This window comes from Ammodytes marinus (assembly GCF_949987685.1).
Source record: "Ammodytes marinus genome assembly, chromosome: 7".
NCBI lineage: Eukaryota > Metazoa > Chordata > Actinopteri > Uranoscopiformes > Ammodytidae > Ammodytes > Ammodytes marinus.
The window spans coordinates 16,237,496-16,259,592 of record NC_137211.1 but is presented as its reverse complement, the minus strand read 5'-3'; the positions used below and the strand labels follow the sequence as shown (position 1 = coordinate 16,259,592).

The 22,097-nt window shown below is 42.1% G+C and overlaps 2 protein-coding genes across 2 annotated transcripts in view; one reads left to right on the top strand and one right to left on the bottom strand.

Moving 5' to 3' along the window:
• Nucleotides 1-8,348, bottom strand: part of nkain4 (sodium/potassium transporting ATPase interacting 4) — a 60,014-nt gene extending 51,666 nt beyond the window's left edge. The window contains exon 1 of the mRNA XM_080031480.1: nt 8,064-8,348. Coding sequence (XP_079887606.1) covers nt 8,064-8,117 — 54 coding nt within the window. The 5' untranslated portion in view covers nt 8,118-8,348. The remainder of the gene's footprint in view (nt 1-8,063) is intronic.
• Nucleotides 8,349-14,642: 6,294 nt separating this feature from the next.
• LOC307253422 (uncharacterized protein) overlaps nt 14,643-22,097 on the top strand; it is a 36,395-nt gene continuing 28,940 nt past the window's right edge. Inside the window, exon 1 of the mRNA XM_080031456.1 lies at nt 14,643-14,774. The gene's annotated coding sequence lies outside the window, so the exon portion shown is untranslated. The remainder of the gene's footprint in view (nt 14,775-22,097) is intronic.

The following is a 22,097-nucleotide window of genomic DNA, read 5'->3' as shown; positions in this document are numbered from 1 at the left end:
TATATTTGTAAGACTAGCTATCTTTAGAGTGACAGTTGTCCTGAGAGGAGGATGTGTTCTGAGCCCCATCGTCTTTGCAGCCCTACCCCCCTGAGGTCCTCTACTAGCACCCGTCTCTCTCCTCAGCACGCTCACTCAGATTTGCATCATACATTCCCATGTCTCCTTTTGAAAGGTCATTTTTTTTAACATTATCTCCTGAAGACTCTTTTGCATCTTATTGTTAACGTAAAGGTTTCCGTGGTAACAGCACACCAGAGAGAGGGAGGGAAGAAACTGAAATAGAGGTAAAAAAAAAAAGAAAAAAAGAGTGACCCTAATCAGAGATCTCAGGCCTCTGGGGTCGTGCTCATAATTGGCTCAGAGTGAGAGGTCGAACCACCACCCATCCCCCCCTTTTCTCTTTCACTTCTCTCCACCTTTCTATCTGCATCTCCCCTAAATCTCCAGCGGCTATGGTCCTGCTGATAAATCAGATGGTAATCAATAATTCAAACATATTCACGGCAAGGGGAGAAAATGGAAAGAAGGGAGGATTGGTTAGGTAGGGGGGGAGTAAAATAAAATGGGGAAATGGAGATAACACAAAGCCTTGTTGTGCGTGTTAACAAAAGGATCCACACTAGGAGGCGGAGCATGAACGTTCATTATGTATTCAAGCAGTGCTTCTCTACCCTTAGAGCCCAGGTTTGCACTAGGCTCTCAGGTGAGATGATGACACACTGGAGGGACCTCCAAAACTCTGCGGTGTGACCATGCATTTAATATGCAGTCACCTTTCCTTGTGACCTACAACACAAACACTTACTTTTTCAAACACTAACCTATTGTTTAATCAACTTTTTTTTTGATAGGTCGTTACTTTGCAGCTATGGCCAGGCAGGACCTGTCAGGATCCTCTCATCTGTGGAAGAATGCTAGCCTGGAAATCCAGACCCATATCTAGAACGATATAGGGTCTGGCCACAATCAATAGACCTTCCCAACGCAAGGGGCGGCACCAACGCGTTTCAAATACCACTGGACGCAATTGGATAGCACTACAACTAATCAGAGCAATGAACAAGGTGACAAGCCCTGTTTGTTTAGCGAACAGCAAGGTTAACTGGTAAATTAAACTGTTGCCGTGGTCGTTCGGCAAAAATGAAAATTCCTCTTTCTAGCTAATGAAAGATTTGAGTGCCATCTTCCAAATCGTTAAAAGGTGAAGTAAGCGATTTATTGAGGTTAATATATGTGTTAAATCGCTCTTTATTCATACAGTGAACACTTATATAGTGTGTGCGTTTCTTAAAGCCGATCTCTCAGTCACTTGCTCTGCATGTAATCGGCAAATAAACTTTTCGGGGATCCCACTACTAATAACCAATCAGAAGAGAGAACTTGCTGCTGGAAGACCGCCGTGCATTAATGTGGTGACGTGGGGACGAGGGAGGGGACTGATATCTGCAGTCACTGACAGGAAGTTAGCTAAACTGACGTCGTCTCAAACTCAAACAACATATCCGCAGCCATCTCTGTTGTTTACTATCAAGGCTTCGTTGGCGCTTGCAGCACTGTAGTCATCCGGTTTAGGGCTGCAACTAACGATTATTTTGATAATCGATTAATCCGTCAATTATTTTCTCGATTAATCGATTATTAATCGATTAGTGTTTTGGTCCGTAAAATGTCAGAAAATGGTGAAAAATGTTGATACATTTTCCAAAGCCCATGTTGACGTCCTCAAATGTATTGTTATGTGCAAAACACACAGATATTTAAGTTTACTGTCATAATGACATTAAAGAAACCAGAAAATATTCACATTTGAGAAGCTGAAATCAGAGAAATTGGAATTTTTTTATTCAGAAATTAATCGAAACGATTAATCGATTATCAAAATAGTTGGCGATTATTTTAATAATCGATTAATAATCGATTCGTCGATTAATCGTTGCAGTTCTAATCTGGTGCCCGACCATATCAGATAGAACCAATTGAAACGTAGTTTAGGATTTTCTGACATATTAAATGAGCTTCAATGGAGAGTGTCCAGACCAAAGGGGTATTTCAAGAAGCGGGTGTTGAGGCAACTCAGAGTTTGTTCGCTCTGAGTTAGTGGAAACTCTGGGTTTTCCGTTTCAGAAAGCAGGTTCAGCGCAATTCAGAGTCAGTTACTGCGGCAACATATGCCATGGGTCTAACCTGCTGGGATAGGTGGCTAGACCTACACTGAGTTTGTTTTCACTTTACGCTGCAGCTCTGACTGAAGAAAGAGTGTCACTGTCACAACGTGTGCCTGTACAGTTTAAAGCAAAATCACGCCATAGAAATCTCCATCGGGATGTTTTTATCATTTTGTGATGATTTTACGTTCGATGGATCATTTATCTGATCAGTAGCCTAGTTCTCAGCCCTCGTGTCGTTCATATAGGCGGCCACCTTACACATCGTGAACATGCTCTACATTCAGATTAATAAAACTATTTGTATTGTATGTATACCATTCATTTTTTTTATTAACAGGAGTTTTTTAACGTCTGTGCCACTGAACAGATTTCTGTCAGGTTTCCTGTTTCTATGTTGAATCATGTTATCAGAGATCCATTGACGATGGCTTTTACGCACACGCTCAACCCAGAGTGAACACATTCAGAGGTGATCAGAGTTGACCCAACGCTGATCACCTGTTCTGAAACCGATAACTCAGAGTTGCTCATCTCAGAGTTGGCCAACTCAGAGCGCAGTGTTAAACTCAGAGTTTGTTAACCCTGCTTCCTGAAATACCCCTCAGCAGGCGCAGCAAATTTAATTTGCCAGCGGCAGGTCTGGATTTCCAGGCTAGACGAATGCTCTTCGAGGCATAGTAACCAACACAGTCTGGGTCAAGACCACAATCAGCACTGAACAATGGGGGTTCTTTAGACAGCACAAGCACAGAACAAAAATACACACACACACACACACACACACACACAAACACAACTGTAATTATGGGAACCTATATTTATAAAGAAAAGAAAATGGACCGAGAGACAATAGAGTTACAATGTTCATTCTTAAAATAGCACAAAAACACATACAAAATGTAATTATTTTCTTTCTTTTTAGACAAATTGATTTGATATATTGACATAAAGATAGGGCCTTAAAAGGGACGTTTCTAGCTGTGGCTTTCCCCATTATCTGAACAGCAGCTTTTAATGATTGTAACCAACAAGGTCATAATGACTATTGCATGTTACAATAAATGACCATGCCTTTCCAAATCATAAGCTGCTGAACCGTTTCAGCCAGCAGGCTTCAGAAGCCCCCCCCCCCCCCCCCCCCACCCCCCATCATTGTGCAAACTGCCTAGATGGTGCCTTGGGGACCTGGAGTAAAAATGTATGTGGCTTCCATTCAAGGACAGTGGGCACAATTTAAGCTCAACTTTCTTTATTTTCCCCCCTTTATATTCTTTCTTAAACTGGTTTGTGGAATTAATTAGTTGCTACAGAAAATGTATGTTTCGGTTGTTACGTCTATAAGCTCAACCTCGTTTGCCTCGTAGCTATAGAAACAGAGAAGCTTGCAAAAAGGTCACCACTGATAAGATACAAAGATGTCCATAGATGGATATGTGGCCCATTGGCATAATTCCTGGCAGGGGTTCCCAGCACCATGACAGAACTGGAGCCAAGGTATAAAATTCAGGGTCATACAACATCCTAAAAAAACAGCGCATCAGAGCCCTAATAAGAGCATGCTTTGTAAAAAGCAATTTTGTGTGTGTTTGTTATGAGGCCAGTATTTGCTAAATTTGGCTCATTAGGTTCCAGATAATTGACTATGAGTCTCCTTGGGTTTGGTAGCTTGGACTGGAAACCTCATCCCACATGTACAAATAAAGTCAACGGTGTCTCTTAAACCCTTAGAACATGCTAGTTCAGCTCCATTTAAATATACTTTACAAATTAAGACATTAACAAATCCAACAAATATATTGCTTTTGGCATCTGTCGGTATTTGGCGAATGCTAGTTTATGGGGAAGCCAATCTCTGTACAGCACACTGTGTCTAACAAATATTAAATTTTGTATCTGCGTGGATAATTCATATAGGGATTCTTTCTAACTCTGGAGCCATCTGTGTAAGCCAGAGCAAATAGTAAAAAAATAGGTGTTTCTGCTCACAATGACATGCATTGGAGTCCAGAGAGGCTTCATGAGAACTTAATAGTGGGTCCAGTGAGGCAAAAACAAAGGAAAGAAGAAACAGAGAGATGAAAGAGCTGTGACCATCCACTACATTCCCGCTGGCTAACCCTATCTCCTCCATCAACCTGGCAGTGCCAATGAAATACAGTTCATTATCATTGATCATACGCTCCAAACACTCCACAGTCACACACACACACACACACACACACACACACACACACACACACACACACACACACACACACACCAGAAGAGATGCCCTGAACAGATGTCGGCAGCATCTGTAACTGATGAAATTGAAACCTTCGTGCCAAAAACAGCTTTCATATTTCACTTACCGGGTGGGACAGACCGGGATATACCACCTTTTGGAACTCGCAAGACAGAAAAGGATTGTACAGTAGCAGTAACTCTCACACCCAGGTCTGCTGTTCTGATAACACACAGTGTTTCACTGCATTATATTTTCCCCATCTATCTAATTATTCCTAATTATGGTAGGGTGATGCATTTACATCAAAGTTATGGTCCAGGACCTTGTGTTTTGTGTGTCTGAACACATGTACTTGGTGAGGTGGGAGAAACAATATGCTGATAGACATCCAGTATCTCTGAGGTCATGAATATTCAACAAATTTGAATGTTAGTGCCTCCATAAAAGCAAAAGATTTGGCAGTGGAAGCAGGGGGAAAAAACAACCCAATCCTTTGCAAAGTGTGGGAGATGACATGATTCTTGACAAAGGGAGTTACCATGCCTTTAGAGAGAACACTCTTAAGGAGGAGCCACTCAGCTCCTCGCTAAAACTTTCTTGAAAGCACTTCTGTTGAACCCGGTCTTCTTCTCAAGACGCCTTCACTGAACTGAAGTCAAATTGCTATATTCTCTTGCTATGTCATCAAAGGAGTAGAGGAAAAGTGAGAAGTGTGATTCAAGATATCACACACACACACACACACTCACTCTCACGCACACACACACACTGTGCTTTTGAGCAGTCTGACTGTAATAGATCTCTGATGCCTCCTCTATTGGCACAAATGAAGTCATTAACTGCTGCAACATGGACACCTTCTCTTCTCGCTTGCGTTTGATCAAATAAAATGTATTTTATCTCATCTTGTCAGACAAAGCTGCATTTCCTCCTCTCATAGCAAGGATGTAATCATTACCCAATGCTAGACCTACTAACCTATAACTCACAGTACAGAATGCACAGCTGTGTCTGAGTGTGAATAGGGGTGCGTGAAATAGCATCTGTGTCTCGGTGACGCTGTGTCCTTCAGTGCTGCCAGGGCAGTTATGGCCAGACATTTCCAGGGTCAGTGTTCAGTTCTGAGCTTGTAACCCTTGTTCAATGTTATGTGTGTGTGCGTCTGCCCTTCCCCTGAAAACTGCTATGACCAACGAAGAGGCCTCCTTCATCAATCAACCACTGTCCACAGAGGTGAATTAACCGTCAGCTCCATTCAGTACAACGTCCTCATCATGGCCAGTCGCTGACATTCACATTATGTCTGGACCAGGTCCCATATCGGGCATATCGAGAAAAAAAAAGCTTCCGTAGCAGGTCAGCTTTGGGTCAACACCTCAAACAACCTACCCCGTCGAGACAAAAAACAAGGAGGACTGTGTCTCGGAGTACAAACTAATCATTAAGACAGACAGGGGGCTTGCCATTCTCTGGGGCTGATCACGGTTCTGACAATGATTCAGCCCTACTGTCTGGAACAGTTAGGCTGCGGAGGGGAGAGGGAACAGAGCGTGTTTCGATCAATACCGGCTCATTATCTGTTGCCTTCTGTCCCAGAGAGATGAGTCCCAGCACTCGGCCACATTGATGAGGAGAGCGCACCACAATTCAATTAGGGGATGGCCCGAGATGCCAAAAGAGGTTTGATCAAAGCACTCATTCTGCCTAATTAGCACACACAACGGTTCACAGGGGCTATTTTTACATCTAAAGGAGCAGAGGATGTTGTTTTGTTAATGGTAGTTTGACCCCGGTAATGGACTGGGAATGACCTGGCTCATTGTCAATGCATAGGTTTCAGCCAGGGGAAAAGAGAGGTGGGCCCCCCTTGAGCTCCTTCACTCATACAAACATGTACATTCATGTGGACACGCACACATACACACACGTATACACGCACACACATAAACACACATCCTACAACCTGAAAACTTTTCCAAAGGTCAGGCAGGGTTTAATGGCACCCATCTTTTAGGTTAAACTCATCAGAAGTGTGCAGGTGTGTGTGTGTGGGTGTGGGTGTGTATTTTTTCAGGCAGGAAGTGTCAGGTCATCCAGAAGTTGTGCCAGGGGGAAATAAAGCTGTTTCCAGGAGTCTTCGGGGACTTTTTAGGCAGCCAGATGACAGCTTTATGAAGCTCTTAATAGATGGTCGCCCTCCCTCTCTCTCTAATGAGGCAAAAAGGTCCAGTGTCTGGGAAGGGGAAAACAGGTGTGTCCCTCAAGTGTCTTGTGAGTGTGTCATCAGAGAATAAGACACAATTCTACTAAGGGAGCAATACTGAAGATATTCAGACCTTATCCAAACAGACACAAGCAAACTATGAAGCTATCTTGTGATGACTTGGGGGTTATGACTCCATTAATTGGGAGGGGCGGGTTTCATAACTTAAAGACACTCTGGCGTCGTTTTCAACACAGTTACAGCTGATACTTCCCATCCTATACTTTCTTTTTTCCTTCCGTGTGCACTGTTTATGTGTTTTTGGGATTTCCACATTCAAGGTCTAATATACCAGAACTTTCCCATTTGTCCCTTTGTCTGGGGGATGTTTTTATTACGCCCTAAGTTGCTTGAAAACGACATTTACGCAATGGGTTTGAGCAAGCTCGGTTTTAATACCACCATAAATAACCTTGTCACACCCTGTCAAGTAAACTCTAACCGAAAATGTCAGCAAAGGCTAGCCGGCCTGTGAGTCTGTGGGAAGCATCATGCGAGACACCACGGATACCATCAGTAAAAAGTGCACTGATCAAAAACTGGAACGCTCCAACAAGCTATGAGTCCCTGCTCCTGCTGCGTTTTGTGGATCAACACTTTTCAAGATGCCTTGAGTCCTTGATTAACACATCCCTCAAATCTGAGGATCAAATAAGAAATGCATTAGCACACGTCTTAGATGTGTTACATCACGAGGCATCAGATATTATTTCTGAAACAGGGACATGGGCTTTATTGTTGACCTCAGGTTATACTCAATATCACTGTATATTAAGGGTCATTATTACAATATTCAAAAGAGCAAATCCATTTGTTGATGCTCTGTCATTAGACATCATCCAGCATAGTTAACCTGGTAGTCTACTGTCCATTATTGTGCCCCATACTTGAAGGTTGTTAGTGCAGGGGAAAGGCTGACTTCCTACCAACAGCACCATATGTTTTCTGTCACAACAGTGAATTGCCTCAAGGATCAGGTAAAAGATAATAAACAACACTGCTACTTTAGAATAGGATACAAAAATAAAATAAAAAGCTATCAATCCATGTCGTGTTTTCTATTCAATCACTTTTAGCGAAAATCAACACAAGAAAGAGGAGAGAAAATAGGCCTATGTAAGTGGAGACTCGTCTGTAATGTGCGTCTACTAGGCTAGCCTATTACAATGAGTTAGGCTATAGAACTTTTATAATGCATATTTCCATAACAGATCCTGTTTTCAGCATTCGATCAGCCTTCAAAAGGGCACGCGCTACTGCCCAGTCATTAGGAATGTAATTGTAAAGTAGCCTAGTTCACAATAGGCTACTTAAAACATTACGGTAACACTAAAAACATTTGCTTGCACTGTTCAAACTTGTTTAACAACAAGTAGAGTAGTAAGCTTGAGGGTCAACTCACCAACTGTAAAGTGCAAATAAAGATGAGCGTGCATCGTCCGCTGCAGCAGCCCATTGTGTCAGCGGCGGAAAACGTGACTCTGAGCCGTGAGGGAAGGACCTGAAAACGGGCCGGAGGAGCTCGAAGTGTGCCGACCAGACTCAGTCCTGATGCGAGCACCGGCGTCCCATTCCTGTTCTTCAGCTCCGGTGTCTCTGAGCCAAAACACACGCGGCGGAACGATCGCCCCTGAGCTGCTCTGGGTCTGCTGCTCGTTTGTTCCTCCGCTCCAGCCAGCCGGTCGCATTGAGGTGACTGACTGGCAGGGTGGGTGGCTGCCAGCGTGTGAAAGGAGGGGGAGGGGGAGGGGGTGGTGTGGTGTGGTGTGGGAGGTTGCTGGTGGTGGTGTAGTAAAACCATAGAGTAAAACGAGGGCTGGGATGTGTCTGGTCTGACCGAGGGCGTAGAGAAAGTGCGCGCGTGTGGATTAAAAACGTTATAGGCCTAACACAATTTATTCAATCATGTTGACCGTAAAGGCTAGCTAGACAACTATTCTATGACGCCAAATCAAAACTATTTGAATTAGGCTTCAGATAAAGTGGTAAAATAAATACGTCGGGCATTTAAGTGTGTTTGGACTTTAAATATTGTCTCACTGTTTGTTACAAACAAATGCTCCGTATCGTTTATTTTTTTTACATAAAGTGAGCGCGTGTTTTAGGAGGGAGGGGGACCGAGTTAATTCAGCCGATATGATGCTGATGATGATGATGGGGGACGGGCGCCATCTTGTGGCTATATGGTTAGTCACACCCTAAAAAAATGTTATGTATTGAGGCACTGCACTTTCTTTATATGTCCATGACTGCACTGCACGTTTAGCACTGGGTCATTATTCAAAATGGAAGCCAGTTGTTCACTCAGTTAGGCTAAGTGATTTTCCAAATGAAGCTTCTTCTCCCACATTTAAAAAGACTCCCTGTTGAGGGCATTCACAGTTTTTAACATTAATGGCTCACAGGTGACTATATAGTGTACACCATTATCCACTCTAAGTGATGCACTTTCACAGTTAAAATATTTGTATTAGACTACTAGCCTATTTTATTGCATCTGTCCTTACACACTAGGCCTTCTTCCATTCTTGCCCACTTTCTTTTTCAAAAGGTGCCTCCCCCCTTCCCCCCCCCCCCCCCCCCCCAAAAAAAAATCCTTTTTGCCCCCTGCCTCGCTTTCTCCTCACAGACCTTTTGTTTAGATTCTCTATTTGCCTTCTGGGTAGCCCCAGTATGATTTATAATAGAAAAGATTTTAAAAGCAGGTCTTGGTCACCCTCCTCCCCCTTTCTCTGCATAGCATACATGGAGAAAGGTCCCCCCTCGCTCCTCTCCTCAGCAGCTTGATGAATCTTTTAGGCGTCTGCGGGCTGACTGAGGGAACACTTCACATCTGGTTTCATCACACACGCTCTACGCTTGGCTCCTTTAAAAGTGCCGCTGCTGCCCCTCCTCCACGCCGCCCTGCCCACCTGCATCCAGCCGAGCCCAGGAGCAGACCCCCCTCCCATCTCCAAAAATAACCTCAGGATATTTTTGGAAGCCAGCAAGCACGCACAGATTGAGCTCTTTTTTTTGGTTGATTTAAAAAACATTTTGAAACAAGCTTTTCTTTCATCACGAGGGCTCACAGACTGAACAACTAAAGCATCATAATCATTTTGAAGCAGCTCATACAAAAAGACCCCACCTGCACCTGCTTCCCTACATTTATGTATGTTGATGATTGATAGTTTTCTCTGTGATTCAGTGCTTTTATATAGTCACATCTCTTGTCTCGGATAAGCATTGTTAGGCACATACTACTTTGCAGTGTTATGTTATCTGTGTAGCCTACATGGTGAGGCATCCTGCGGAGTGTTTTACTGTACGTCATGTGTCTATGACTGCGTATATGACTTAAAGACATGGTGCATTTGTGTTAGTGGAAAGCTAGACTGTATTTTAGCCAAGTGTTACTATACTATTTTCAACAAAGCAATCTTACCCCAACATCCACTTTCTAGCCTTGGATACTTTTTGACCATCACCACACCATCTTCATCAGCAAATGTTCAGCGGCCCGCTTGCTTGCTACCTGTAAATTAACAACAATTAAATATTCTTGAATAAGCAATGCATGAAATCATCAACAGCAAGAGCTTACATGTCAAGAGTGATGGCATATAGACCGTGCAATGGGGTAAAAAAGCTGCAGCAAAAGCTAGTAAGTTGACCTTGGGTTGGAATTGTTTTGCCAATAAATAACTTTCATTTTTCTGGCTTCAACAATGATGTTGAAACGTATACTGTGTGAAATATGTAAACCCATGATAATAATAATAATAATTGATAGGTTTTATATAGCGCTTTATTGCCTAGGCACTCAAAGACGCTTTACAGGGTTCCTGGTTCAATTCGTTCACACACATTCATACCGGTGGTGGTAAACTACGAGAGTAGCCAGAGCTGCCCTGTGGCATATTATTCTAGACGTCTTGTTTACCCTTCTATACACGTTTCACACCAGTTTAAAGCCAATACATTATATCTGCAATCTTTTGAAATCTGTGAAATATCTACCACTCAAAAAAAAAAGTTTCCATTGGTTCAAACAAAAAGGTGGGATGTATTACATACATTTTTGTAAAGATGGACAAACCAGCGGGCCTAACATGGGGTGCAGTTCATTGGTGTATAGTCAGTGGCATGAACCAATTTGTTTTTTAACAGCTTTCATGTTTGACAGTTACACATGAAGTCTGGTAAGTGCAGGAGCTACCAGTAGAATACATTAGTGACTGTCTTGAGCTTACTACATGCATGAAGCTCACTCATTCACAACTGCATTTCTTATGAGAACATGTTTTCTGAACGTGTGCCCTAAAAATGAGTGTGTGTGCATGTGCGTGGGTGGCATTGAGTGAGAGAGGAGAGTCACTGCTGAAATAAGGTCACTGTTTCATTGTATTGGAAGCCCTGATGGAAGTTCTCCTACAGTTCCCATTTTTGCCTATTGTGCCCAACACCTCCTTATCGACTCACTGTGTGTGTGTGTGTGTGTGTGTGTGTGTGTGTGTGTGTGTGTGTGTGTGTGTGTGTGTGTGTGTGTGTCCAGAACACTTCTTTCATGACAAGTGTGTCCAAGCCCTCAGGGGCTGCTGTTCTCCACCAGGACACTAATGTGAAGTGACAGGACAGCCAGTGGTGCGCTGCTCTGCATTGTGGAGGAGACCCAAGAGTCTGGCTAGTAGTGGACAACAATGGGGGAAAGACCTCAAAAGCACAAGGCTTTCTCCCTTTGAAAGCGCCTCAGACTGTCGCTCTAGTTCCCGCTCCCTCCTTCGTTCTCTCAGTTTCTTCGTTTTCCTTCTCTGTGTCGCACCATTTGCCCCTCAAACACCCCAGTGAAGATTCCTCGTGCAGACACACACTCAAGAGAAGTCTCTTTCCCTTCATTATCGAACAGCCACATCCTCATTTGTGAGACGGACGCAAATTAGACTGCATCCTTTCTTACAACAAGAGCAGTTGAAGGACTTGATTTCCCCAAATGATAGTGGTTTGCTTTGCTTACAGACCTACAAAAGATGCCATTTAGCCTGGAATACATAAGGTCACCTAGGGGGGTGGCTGTGGTAAATAAGACAATACAGAATATGTTGCATTGATGCAACTAACACCTGCTGTGGCAGATAATACATCATAACCTACCTTAAATCCGCCAAATTAGCTGCTCCTTTCAGCTCTGCAGGACATCAACACAAACTACCCCACATTGCTGCATATTACAGCCAGCACTGGCTTTCCAAAAAGCACATGAATGCTTTCTCTATATAAGCCTGTGCTCATAAAAGTTTAAGATTATGTGTATGGCCATGGAGGCAGAGTCTCATTAGATTTTTCTTCACTATTTTGCCATAAAGAAAGTTCCAGACTCAAAGAAGAATAAATACAGAGGCTATTATGAGCAGCATGTCAATAATTTATTGTGGGATTATGCTTTGGTGAAGAAATAATGGTCTCCAGAATCGTTTGTTGAACAGTTGGTGTTGTTCTAACGCTGGCCGCTTGAGGCACTAGTCCGTGAGGTCGGTTTTAATTGAATGGGTGCCTTCACAGGTGCGTCAAGCTAGACACATGCTGGAAAAATACAGGAAATTACACCTACAAAATAAAAGCTTATCAGTTGGACGTTCATTTACTGCAAATCAAATCTGTTGTGCAAAGTTGAATTGCATTTTTTCCCATCTGGCGGCCCGCATTGAATTATGAATTATTAAAAGAAAAAGAAAAAAAAACGGAGGGGATGCGTCCCCCGTAACAGTAAAAACAGTACAGGGGTCAAAACACTTAAATATCCCTCCTAATTGTTTATATTCATTCCCCCGTTATTAATAATAACACCCCTACAGTGTGGACCGTACGTACCATCTTAAACTTGCGAAGTTCGGCTGGCCTCTGCCCTCTCGTTGCAGACGGCTGGTCAGCCTCCCGCAGTGCAGCAGGCATTGTAGTGGTCCCGATGTAAGTTGTTAGATAGTGAGCTTGTCAAGCCCAATACGATGCACTTTCTTACCTTCAAGGTGAATTAGGTCAAGTGTCTAAGGATGGATGCTAACATTATCTGGTTTCTAACTCTTTTGCCTAAAGTTTAGCTAACAAGCTAACGTTAGCTAGCTGCTGATAGCCATGGAACTATCTGCCTAGTTGACTGCTGATAGCCCACCCTGTTTATTTCCAATGTATAGTGTCATAATAGTTAACACTGCTGAGTAGTGAGTCCTACAAAAAACACTCCAAAAGGTGATCAATGTGCAGAAAGTTTTGAACAATAAAGTAGAATAAATATTTGAATGCAATACAGAATGCCTCAGTGCCTTAATGATATTCCATTAGATGTGTGTCAATGGGAGCTAGTTGTCTTTTCCTTAACATGTCCACCATAAATAAATAGGCTACAGAAGACACAAATTACTGCATAAAAATGAACCAAAATGCACAAAATGAAGTGTTCGAACCTCAAATTTTTCAGGGGGCCCTTGGTCCAATGTTGGGTTCCTAAATTGGCCCTCAGCTATCAAAAGTTTGAGAACGGCCTTCTCTAGGCCATTTAACCAATAGCAACTCAAGTAGCATATAGTCACTCTATGGTCTACTGCTCTAGGCATAAATTGAAAATGAGATATGAGAACAGGACCAGTGAAATCAATTTTGAGAGAAAAACATGACGTGAACTCAAAAAAAGTGCATCTTAAACACACTGATTGTGTTAAGTAGGCTTTATCAACTTATTAAAAAAAATGAAACACTTTTATGATATGATGTATAATTTGATTGAAAACAGGCCAGAAATGAGCAAATAAATTCATATATTTATTCAGCTTTCTTTGATCTGTCGTGTCAAACCGGCTTGAAAAATTAGGTCATGCAATATTTGCAAATTATAATAAAAAACAAGAATAAATATATTTGTTAAGATGGTAGCCTATTTCAATACCCAACAAGATACATTCGACAACATGTTGACCTAGCTACTTATCTAGCCTAAATATCTCACGCAAGCAGAAAAAGAGAAACATTACATACCTTTGGAGGAAATGTTGAATGTAATTCCACTTACACAGGTATTGGCTCTGGTTTGGTCTGGTACACACTTAATAAAGTATATCCTACACGCGCCAGCGCGTGAACGTGTTTTGTAGTTCTTGTTAGCTTACTTAATATGTTATTATACTATGAATGTAGCATACTAGCTTCTGCTATCTGTCTTTTTCAGGTGACTGCAACCAACTGCATTACAGTTCAATCAAGGCATTGAAAGTTTTTTGTGTGAGTTTTATATAAATATTAATGTTAATATCAGAACAAATGATCAATTATTCAGCCTGAGCTAGCAGAAAGTATGTGAAGGTATATCGATATTAATCCACATTTAGCATATTACAGTAGTAGGCTAACAATTAGCACCTCACACTAGAAATGTATGACGTTCTGTAGGATAAGCTGCTGTATGAAAAAACGTAAAGTTCAAATGTCTCAATTTTCTATTAGGCCTACAGTGATAGGCCTATATTATTTATTAGCCTATAGCCTATTTTTTACAATGCCACCACAGAAAAAATAAGAATGCATCTTCAGAAAATGTTGTAGCCTATATAAATATAGGCCTAGTTAATAATTTATTAAGTTGCTTATTTTTTTCTTTGAGCTTTTTTTCTTTAGATCGCTGTTAACGAGGTTCTAATACTTTCTTTCGTTTGTTAATAAATGTTTTATTTTGAAAGCTTTTAGCGGAAACCACCTTTGGCACGGTGTCAGTCTTGACGGTGGATTTAGTCACATGGTGCCGTCTGACCGAGAGCTGATGGAGACAGATGAGAGGCAGGAGGCGAGCCCCTCCGCTTGCGCGTCAGCATCCCCTCAAATAGGAATCCGCTGCTGTCAATTCTCCTCCACATACTGAGAGAAAGACGACTGTAACCCCTGAAACAACGATTAAAGGGCGACATTTCACTGGGCATGCAGCTGTTTGTTCATGTAATGCCAAAGAGGACGAGTTCGGGGAGGCTGTGAAGAGGCTGGAGCTTCAGCAAAGAATGATAGCGAGGATCGAGGCGCGCTGTCCCAGGAGAACTCATCTGAAGAGCTGGCCCTGAGCGACCGAGATGCTCCTCTAACGCACCGGGGGCGAGTGAGTAGAACACACCTGATATCTGTCTATTTAAAAAAAAAATTGTGCACTTGTGTGACATCTGGACAGCTTTCGGACCGTTCAGTGTGCCTGTTCCTCTTAATCGCCTCTGAATTATTCCCTACTCGATCCCACCTGTCTGATCAATCATTCATGCGGCTTCTTAGTAAAGTGCAGCATAACCGGTTCGTCAGCGATGTGTGAAAGTTGCCTCGCTAATTTGGATATGGTGCACTTTCTATTCCACCTGCACGTGCGCACACACACACACACACACACACACACACACACACACACACACACACACACACACACACACACACACACACACACACACACACACACAATTGGGAGGTCCATCGTTTCCCTTTTTAAAGTTTTGATTAGAGTGAACATGTGTTGCACACGGCGGTTACAGTGTCGGTGCGAGGCTAATTAATAAAGCCTTTGTGAGGAGCTCTCCTATCACATGCACCCATCGCTAATCCGCTGATGGTCTGGAGGGCGTGTGTTGCTGTACGTGATGATAAGAGAGCGGCACCAGTCCTACTTACACAGCATGGTTGATTAATTATGGACTCAGAGCTGATGAACCCAGAGACTGTTGAGTGCACAATCTCAAGCAGAAACATTGGCCTTTAACATAAAATGTAATGTTTAATGTTCACCACTGGTCGCTGACATTGAGGAAGATATTTTTTATTTGTTACCAAAATACATGTTGTGTCTGTTAAGATGCATGATTGGCTTAGGCTGTCTACCTTATCTGCAGTATTCATCCTTGTTACAGCCATGCATCCAAATCAGTGTCTAGTGATGTTCTCACCTGTGATAAGCCACGGAGTGAAATGCTGCTGAATGTGTGGGTGTGAGCACCTCTACACTTTTACAGCAGGCTTGGTGCATGTAGATGAATGAAATATACTTACTATGCAGCAAGGTGTTCCATCTCCAGTGTGTGTGCGTGCATGTGTGTGCGTGTGTGTGGCTCACCTTATTACACTCATTGTGTTGACTTAAGCAGCAGGGTCACCCCTGAGACCCGTTCCTCTGCCTTAGAGTAGTGATGCCCCAATTTATACCACAATCACTGGTTGCAGAGCACTTTGGTGGGGGGTGGGGGTTCTTAGCCAACCTGATAAGTTCATGACAGGTATTTTTGATTGAAAACAGTGTGAGCATGATGTGTATTCCCTGGTTGAGATAAGTCAGCGCCATACACAATCCCCAGTACGAAGCTGTCCCCCACTCACCACGAGTGTGTTTCTGTTGAGAGGTGCTCAACGCTTGGATCTTGTGTATTTCAAATACGTGATGGAGCTCCAGCTCTGGTTCCAAATTCCGGGCAATTATGTGTTCACACAGCCTGCCTGCCCACGCATCCCTTTGTACAGGAGCTCCTCTATTCTTGGTTGTTCAACAAACTGACAAAGAAAATGAAAGTTGTCTCCCTTGCAGCCTGTGTACTGCATTTCTCCCGAGGCGTTCTCAATATTCACCCTGTGTATGTATTAAACATCAAGCATGTCGAACTGCAGGCTCGAGGGCCGAGCACTTTAAGGCAGAGTCAGCCTTCTGTGGCGGGTGACAGAACAGTCAGGTGGCCCCCACAGGGCAAGGAACAATTGCTGCTGCTGATGCACCCAAGGCGACAGGACTGGAGCACTCCTTACCCTGCCCCACCCCCCCCCCCCATCCCCTTTTACATCCACCATGCTCCATTCCGTCATCGCTTCCCACCTCATAGAAATAAACACACTCTTTCAGGCTCACTGGCACACCTGCAACTCAGCTCCTGCGCTCTCCGTATCTCCCTCTCGTCTCCTACGCACGCATGCATTAACATGTGAAACATACTCTCTCTCTGTAAACACATGTGCCTAATGAGTAATATTTATGAGTGGCTGTTTAGGTTCACAAAACCTGCTCCTGTACACAGCATCATCACACTTTCCCATAAACATTAACATACCTTCTTACATCCACAATAAGGATATTCTGTATGTACCCACCACTATCCACATTTACATACACTGCTATTCTCTCCAATACACATATACTCGCCACATTATTAGAAACACCTGTACAATCTAATGTGATCCAATACAACCGCTACCCATTGTGTCTACTTTCAAGATGCATATCATGTTAATTTTTTTGCCACTGTCAGAGTGGAAGACCTGTGTCAATGTTGGTGTTTCACTTGACTTCATTATATTGACATGTCGGTAACGCTTTACAATATGGGTCACAAAAAGTGAGTAGTAACTGAGGAACTACTGAGGAGCGAATGGTAAGTTAATGAGTAGGTGAGACTGTACTTCAAGCATCATTGATTAGTTAATGTAAACAACCAGGAGTTACTGTATTAATGAAGCATTAGGTAATGATAAGTTAATGAGTAGTTACTGAGAAACTGACTCAAGCACTGTTTAGTTATTGGTAAACAGACTGGGAGATACTGTATTAATGACGCCTTAGGTAATAGTAAGTTAATGAGTAGGTACTGATTCAGTAACGATACATTAATGGTAAAGTAAGCATTCCTTAATGAGTATGCTTCATTAATAGAGTAACTCCCAGACTGTTTACATTAACTAATCAATAGTGCTTGAATCACAGTCTCTCAAAGTAATGTATCATACTCATTAACCTACCATTCGTTCCTCATTCGTTCCTCAGTAACTACTCACTTTTTGTGATCCTTATTGTAAAGTGTTACTGACATGTCTTTCAACCCCCTCTGTCTATGTAAATAAAGAGGACAACACAAATCTGAAATACCTCCTACTTTGTAACAAACAAAACTAAATTGACACATTTTCAACAATGGCAGTCAGAGTTGTTGTATTGAATTGGAATAGATTGTAGTTGTGCCAAAAGAAGTTTTAATTTAATTTAATTTAATCTTATTAATCATTATTGTCAATTGTCTTAGCAATACAATGTTTACCAAATTAAGTGTTCACTGAGTGTAAATAGCCTTCACACTCTCTTATACACACCATCACAATGTCCTACACACACTGAGCTAATCTCTTCTAAAGTAAACAAAGACTGTTTGCGTAAAACAGAATGATAGACAATGGAAGTGTGCATTACTTAGTAAAGCTACATGCATGTGTGATATAAATGTAAACACCGGTTCCTGGTTGGCTTTGAGTCAATAAAAGCCATGAATTATGAATTGAAGACAGTTAATTATCGGACCAATCATGGTGAGGTGACCTTGCTGTTGTACCTCCAGAACTTAGTGGATTTCTAGTTTGTGCAGCTTGATTTAAAATGTCCCCTTGAAGCCTGAACATAGCTTGAAATGAGAAGGCCTCGAGCCAATCAGAAACTTATACTGCCTTCCGGTCTCTTTCTCACACACAATACTGTAGGTCCCTCATGCTAACATGTTATCACACACACACACACACACACACACACACACACACACACACACACACACACACAACACACACACACACACACACACACACACACACACACACACACACACACACACACACACACACACACACACACACACACACACACACACACACACAAAAGTCTAGTATTCCACACACTATCATTGTCTACTCAACATTCTGTCTCGGTAACGATTTCATTATTTTTTATATCAGCCAACATTCTACCTCATACATTTTAATTTGAGCGAGTGTGTGTGATGCTGTGTCTGTGAGTGAATTATAGTGTTTATTGGAGAGAACAGAGGGCACAGCGGCTCACTGTTATTTAGGGTTTTGAGAATGTCAGTAACTGGCCTTTGGTAAAAAGGTGCAAAAGTGTGATGTGAGCTTTACAGATGACAGCGTAAATGGTCCGTGAATCCAGAAAGTGTGTGTACCGGCATGTGTGTGTGTGTGTGTGCGTGCATGTCAGCTGTGTGCATAATAGCTCAGGGATCGGGGGGCCGTAGTTTGGCCAGTCATCCAGACAGATGTGCCCCATAGCCTGGACTCGGGAGTGTGGGGCCTTCAAACTGGCCTGCCACCCAGCATTAGTGCCATGGATCCGTGACCAAAGAGCTCAGGGCACCAAAACTCACTGTCTGCATAAAATGCTCTCAATTATTAATGCTGTGTATAGGGGCAATAACAGGCATTGCAGAGGCCAAGGGGAATAAATGGGCACGAAAGAAAGAAAGAAAGAAAGAAAGAAAGAAAGAAAGAAAGAAAGAAAGAAAGAAAGAAAGAAAGAAAGAAAGAAAGAAAGAAAGAAAGAAAGAAAGAAAGAAAGGGTCAATAGGGAATGACAAACAGATCTTTTTACGTCTGTTTTGTCCAATGGCAAACTGAACTTTTACAAAGAGCACATACAAAACCACAGTTAAACAAAATAAAATCACCATAGCAACCCCAGATCAAGAAAGCATTGGTGCAGCACACCAGTGATTCCTTAATTTGCCCTCCTTTTAGGAAACACAAAAATAAATAATTGACATTGACCGTTTGGACCTTCACACAACATCACATTGTAAGTCAACATTCACACCAATTATCGTGTCACATCTTTTGATTTTTTAAACCACCACACGTTTAACTTATCAAATGCATGGGTAGTTTAGTATCGGTCATCTCAGTATGCACAAAATACATCATTGCAGTACCCTGCCATTAGAGTATGAGCGTATGTAATTCATAGGTATTATTGATTCATGTCTCGGCAGCATTACAGCATAATGTCCCACAGCATTACAAGAGCAAACTCAATAAGCAGGAAAGAAAAACAGCAGTGATTTACATAGACATGCATGTTAACACCACCTTAAGTCTAATGTGATACATTATCATAATCCAAGAACATGAATTAATATGTTTGTTCGTAACACGGCAGTTCTATTATGTCATGAATAGAATGGGTTCCATCCTATGCTCCCATTTAGCAGCAAACCACATGAACTGAGAGAAAATGGGCTCCTGTCCTGAAATTTGTGCCAGGTTTTTGGTGCTTTATTAACTAGAAAATGTACAATACATTTGTATTCCGCGGCCCACAGGTCATCTGATGATGCCATAATAGAAGTCGACAGTGCATTCTCCTCTTGATTGAGGAAATTGTCCTTCAATCCTCAACTCATATTTAATATTACCAGTGCCCTTTGATTCAATTGCCTTCGGGTGATGGAAACAACTTTCATGTATGCACGCCCAGTGTGTGTGTGTGTGTGTGTGTGTGTGTGTGTGTGTGTGTGTGTGTGTGTGTGTGTGTGTGTGTGTGTGTGTGTGTGTGTGTGTGTGTGTGTGTGTGTGTGTGTGTGTGTGTGTGTGCATGAATGTGTGTGCATGAATGTGTGTGCATGAATGTGTGGCTTTTCTGTTAGAATTTATCGCGTTCACTGTCACCTAGTCTTGTTTAACCATCAGGAGACACAATTGTTCTGTCCTTTGCAAAATATTTTTAACCATTTTAACCAAGTTGTGCTTCTTTGTCCCTATTACAAACTATGTGCTGGACACAACACATCGCCAAGCAAAATTTGCACAACTTAAACACAATAATGCATTACCAGTTGTATGAGTATATACTTCAATGTTTATTTAAAAATGTTCATACAAAAGACAGCATATGTTTTTAACTGTAATACAATTGCGACAAACAAATTCAAAAACCTCTTGAACAGATAGAATATCTTTTCATCCAAAACATTGGTCTTTAAAGCCAGAACAGAGGTATTTGTTAGTAATTTATTATCATATATATATATATATTTTTTTAAGATAAGCAGGTATTAATCATTTGGAAAACTAAATGCTTTGCTCTTAGTTTACATTGGCATGCTATAGTTTAAAAGCCCATAAGGGAGTCACAGCAAATGTAGTGTTAGCTGTGGCCAGAAAAAATATTGGGTGTGGAATGGATCCCTTGTCCAAAATGTCAAAGTCATTAAACAAGACAACTTCCCTGGATCCCTCTCCTTGCGCTTGGACCAAGTACTACATTGTATGTGTGCAAAGATAACATTTTAAGTTATAGAAAATCAATATTTTCATATATTTGTATTGACTTTTTGGAAGAAGACTTAGTGTGACCTTTTTCACGACTGTGAACCTGTGATGAACACTGTGGCTGTGAGCTTTCTGCTGTGAGTTTGATCCACTGTGTGTACAGTGCCACAGTGAAAAAGCCACAGTAGCCTACAGCAGGCAACTCTGTATCCATTTCCATCCGTTTATATACCCTCAACAGAGTGAATCATCTGGGTGTCTTTGGTGGAGATAGGGTGCTCTTCACTACCGCACTTCTGCTTTTTGTTTAATGCTGTCGGACCCGCACTATACAACATCAATGATAGCCTCCTATTGCTAAATGGAAGAGGAGAATCTAACATGCTCTTATTTGGGTTGGCTACAGGTGTGTTTTCCCCAGACTTGCTTTACACTTCTATACCCGCCGTCAAACTCAACATCAGATTCGGGCTAAATAAGCAGAGTGAAATCAAACCCAGAGCAGTTGTATGAGTATGTATTAGTGTTATTAGCTGTCATTATGCAACTTAAACACAGACCATGCAACTAGCTAAACATCGCTGCAGTTAGTAATGGGCCTATTGCATCAGCCCATGGAGATAATTGAATGATGCAATCATGTGCAGCAGTGAGATTGCAGTCTGTGAGTAAGCATCTCTGTGAGAAATTTCAATAAGAAAAAAAATAAGAAAAAACATCATATCCATAGACAAGAGTATGCGAATAATTATCCAGAATGTGGTTGGTAGTTTAAGCTTTCACTTAGGGAAAGGTTCAGTTTGTTGCGACTGAATCTGTCTAATCGTGATGGTGATGAATTGATTACAAAACAAGCCGTCTGAGCAGACAAGTTGAGGAACCTGATCCATTAGAGGATGTAATGTAGTGTGTATGAGTGTGTTTGGTTGCGTTTTTGCATGTATGCCTGTGTGTTTCTACACCTTCCTAAGCCATCCGTCTGTTATTTGCACATTATGAACAGCGTTGTGTATGTGTAATTCTTGCTCTTATTGGCGAAATAGATCTTTTATTAACATGAATACGAGGTCTGTGGCTCCTTCCTGTTTAAGACGCAGACAGCATGTGTAAAGCTTGGCGGGCCACCTCACCTTTTGCAACAGTAGCTGTTTATTGATTCCTTTGAAAGTCACACACAGGTGTTAACGTTGGCGAGATCAGCCAGGACAGCGGGGCGTTGGTGTTGACTGCCATGTTCATTTATTCATTAACAGGCGCTTTGCTCCTCGGCTCTGCCTCAGAGGACCGTTTCTACCTGTTTCACCTCCTGAGGACTGAGATATCGCTGCATTTGGTATCAGATCTATCGCTGCTTTGCAAGATC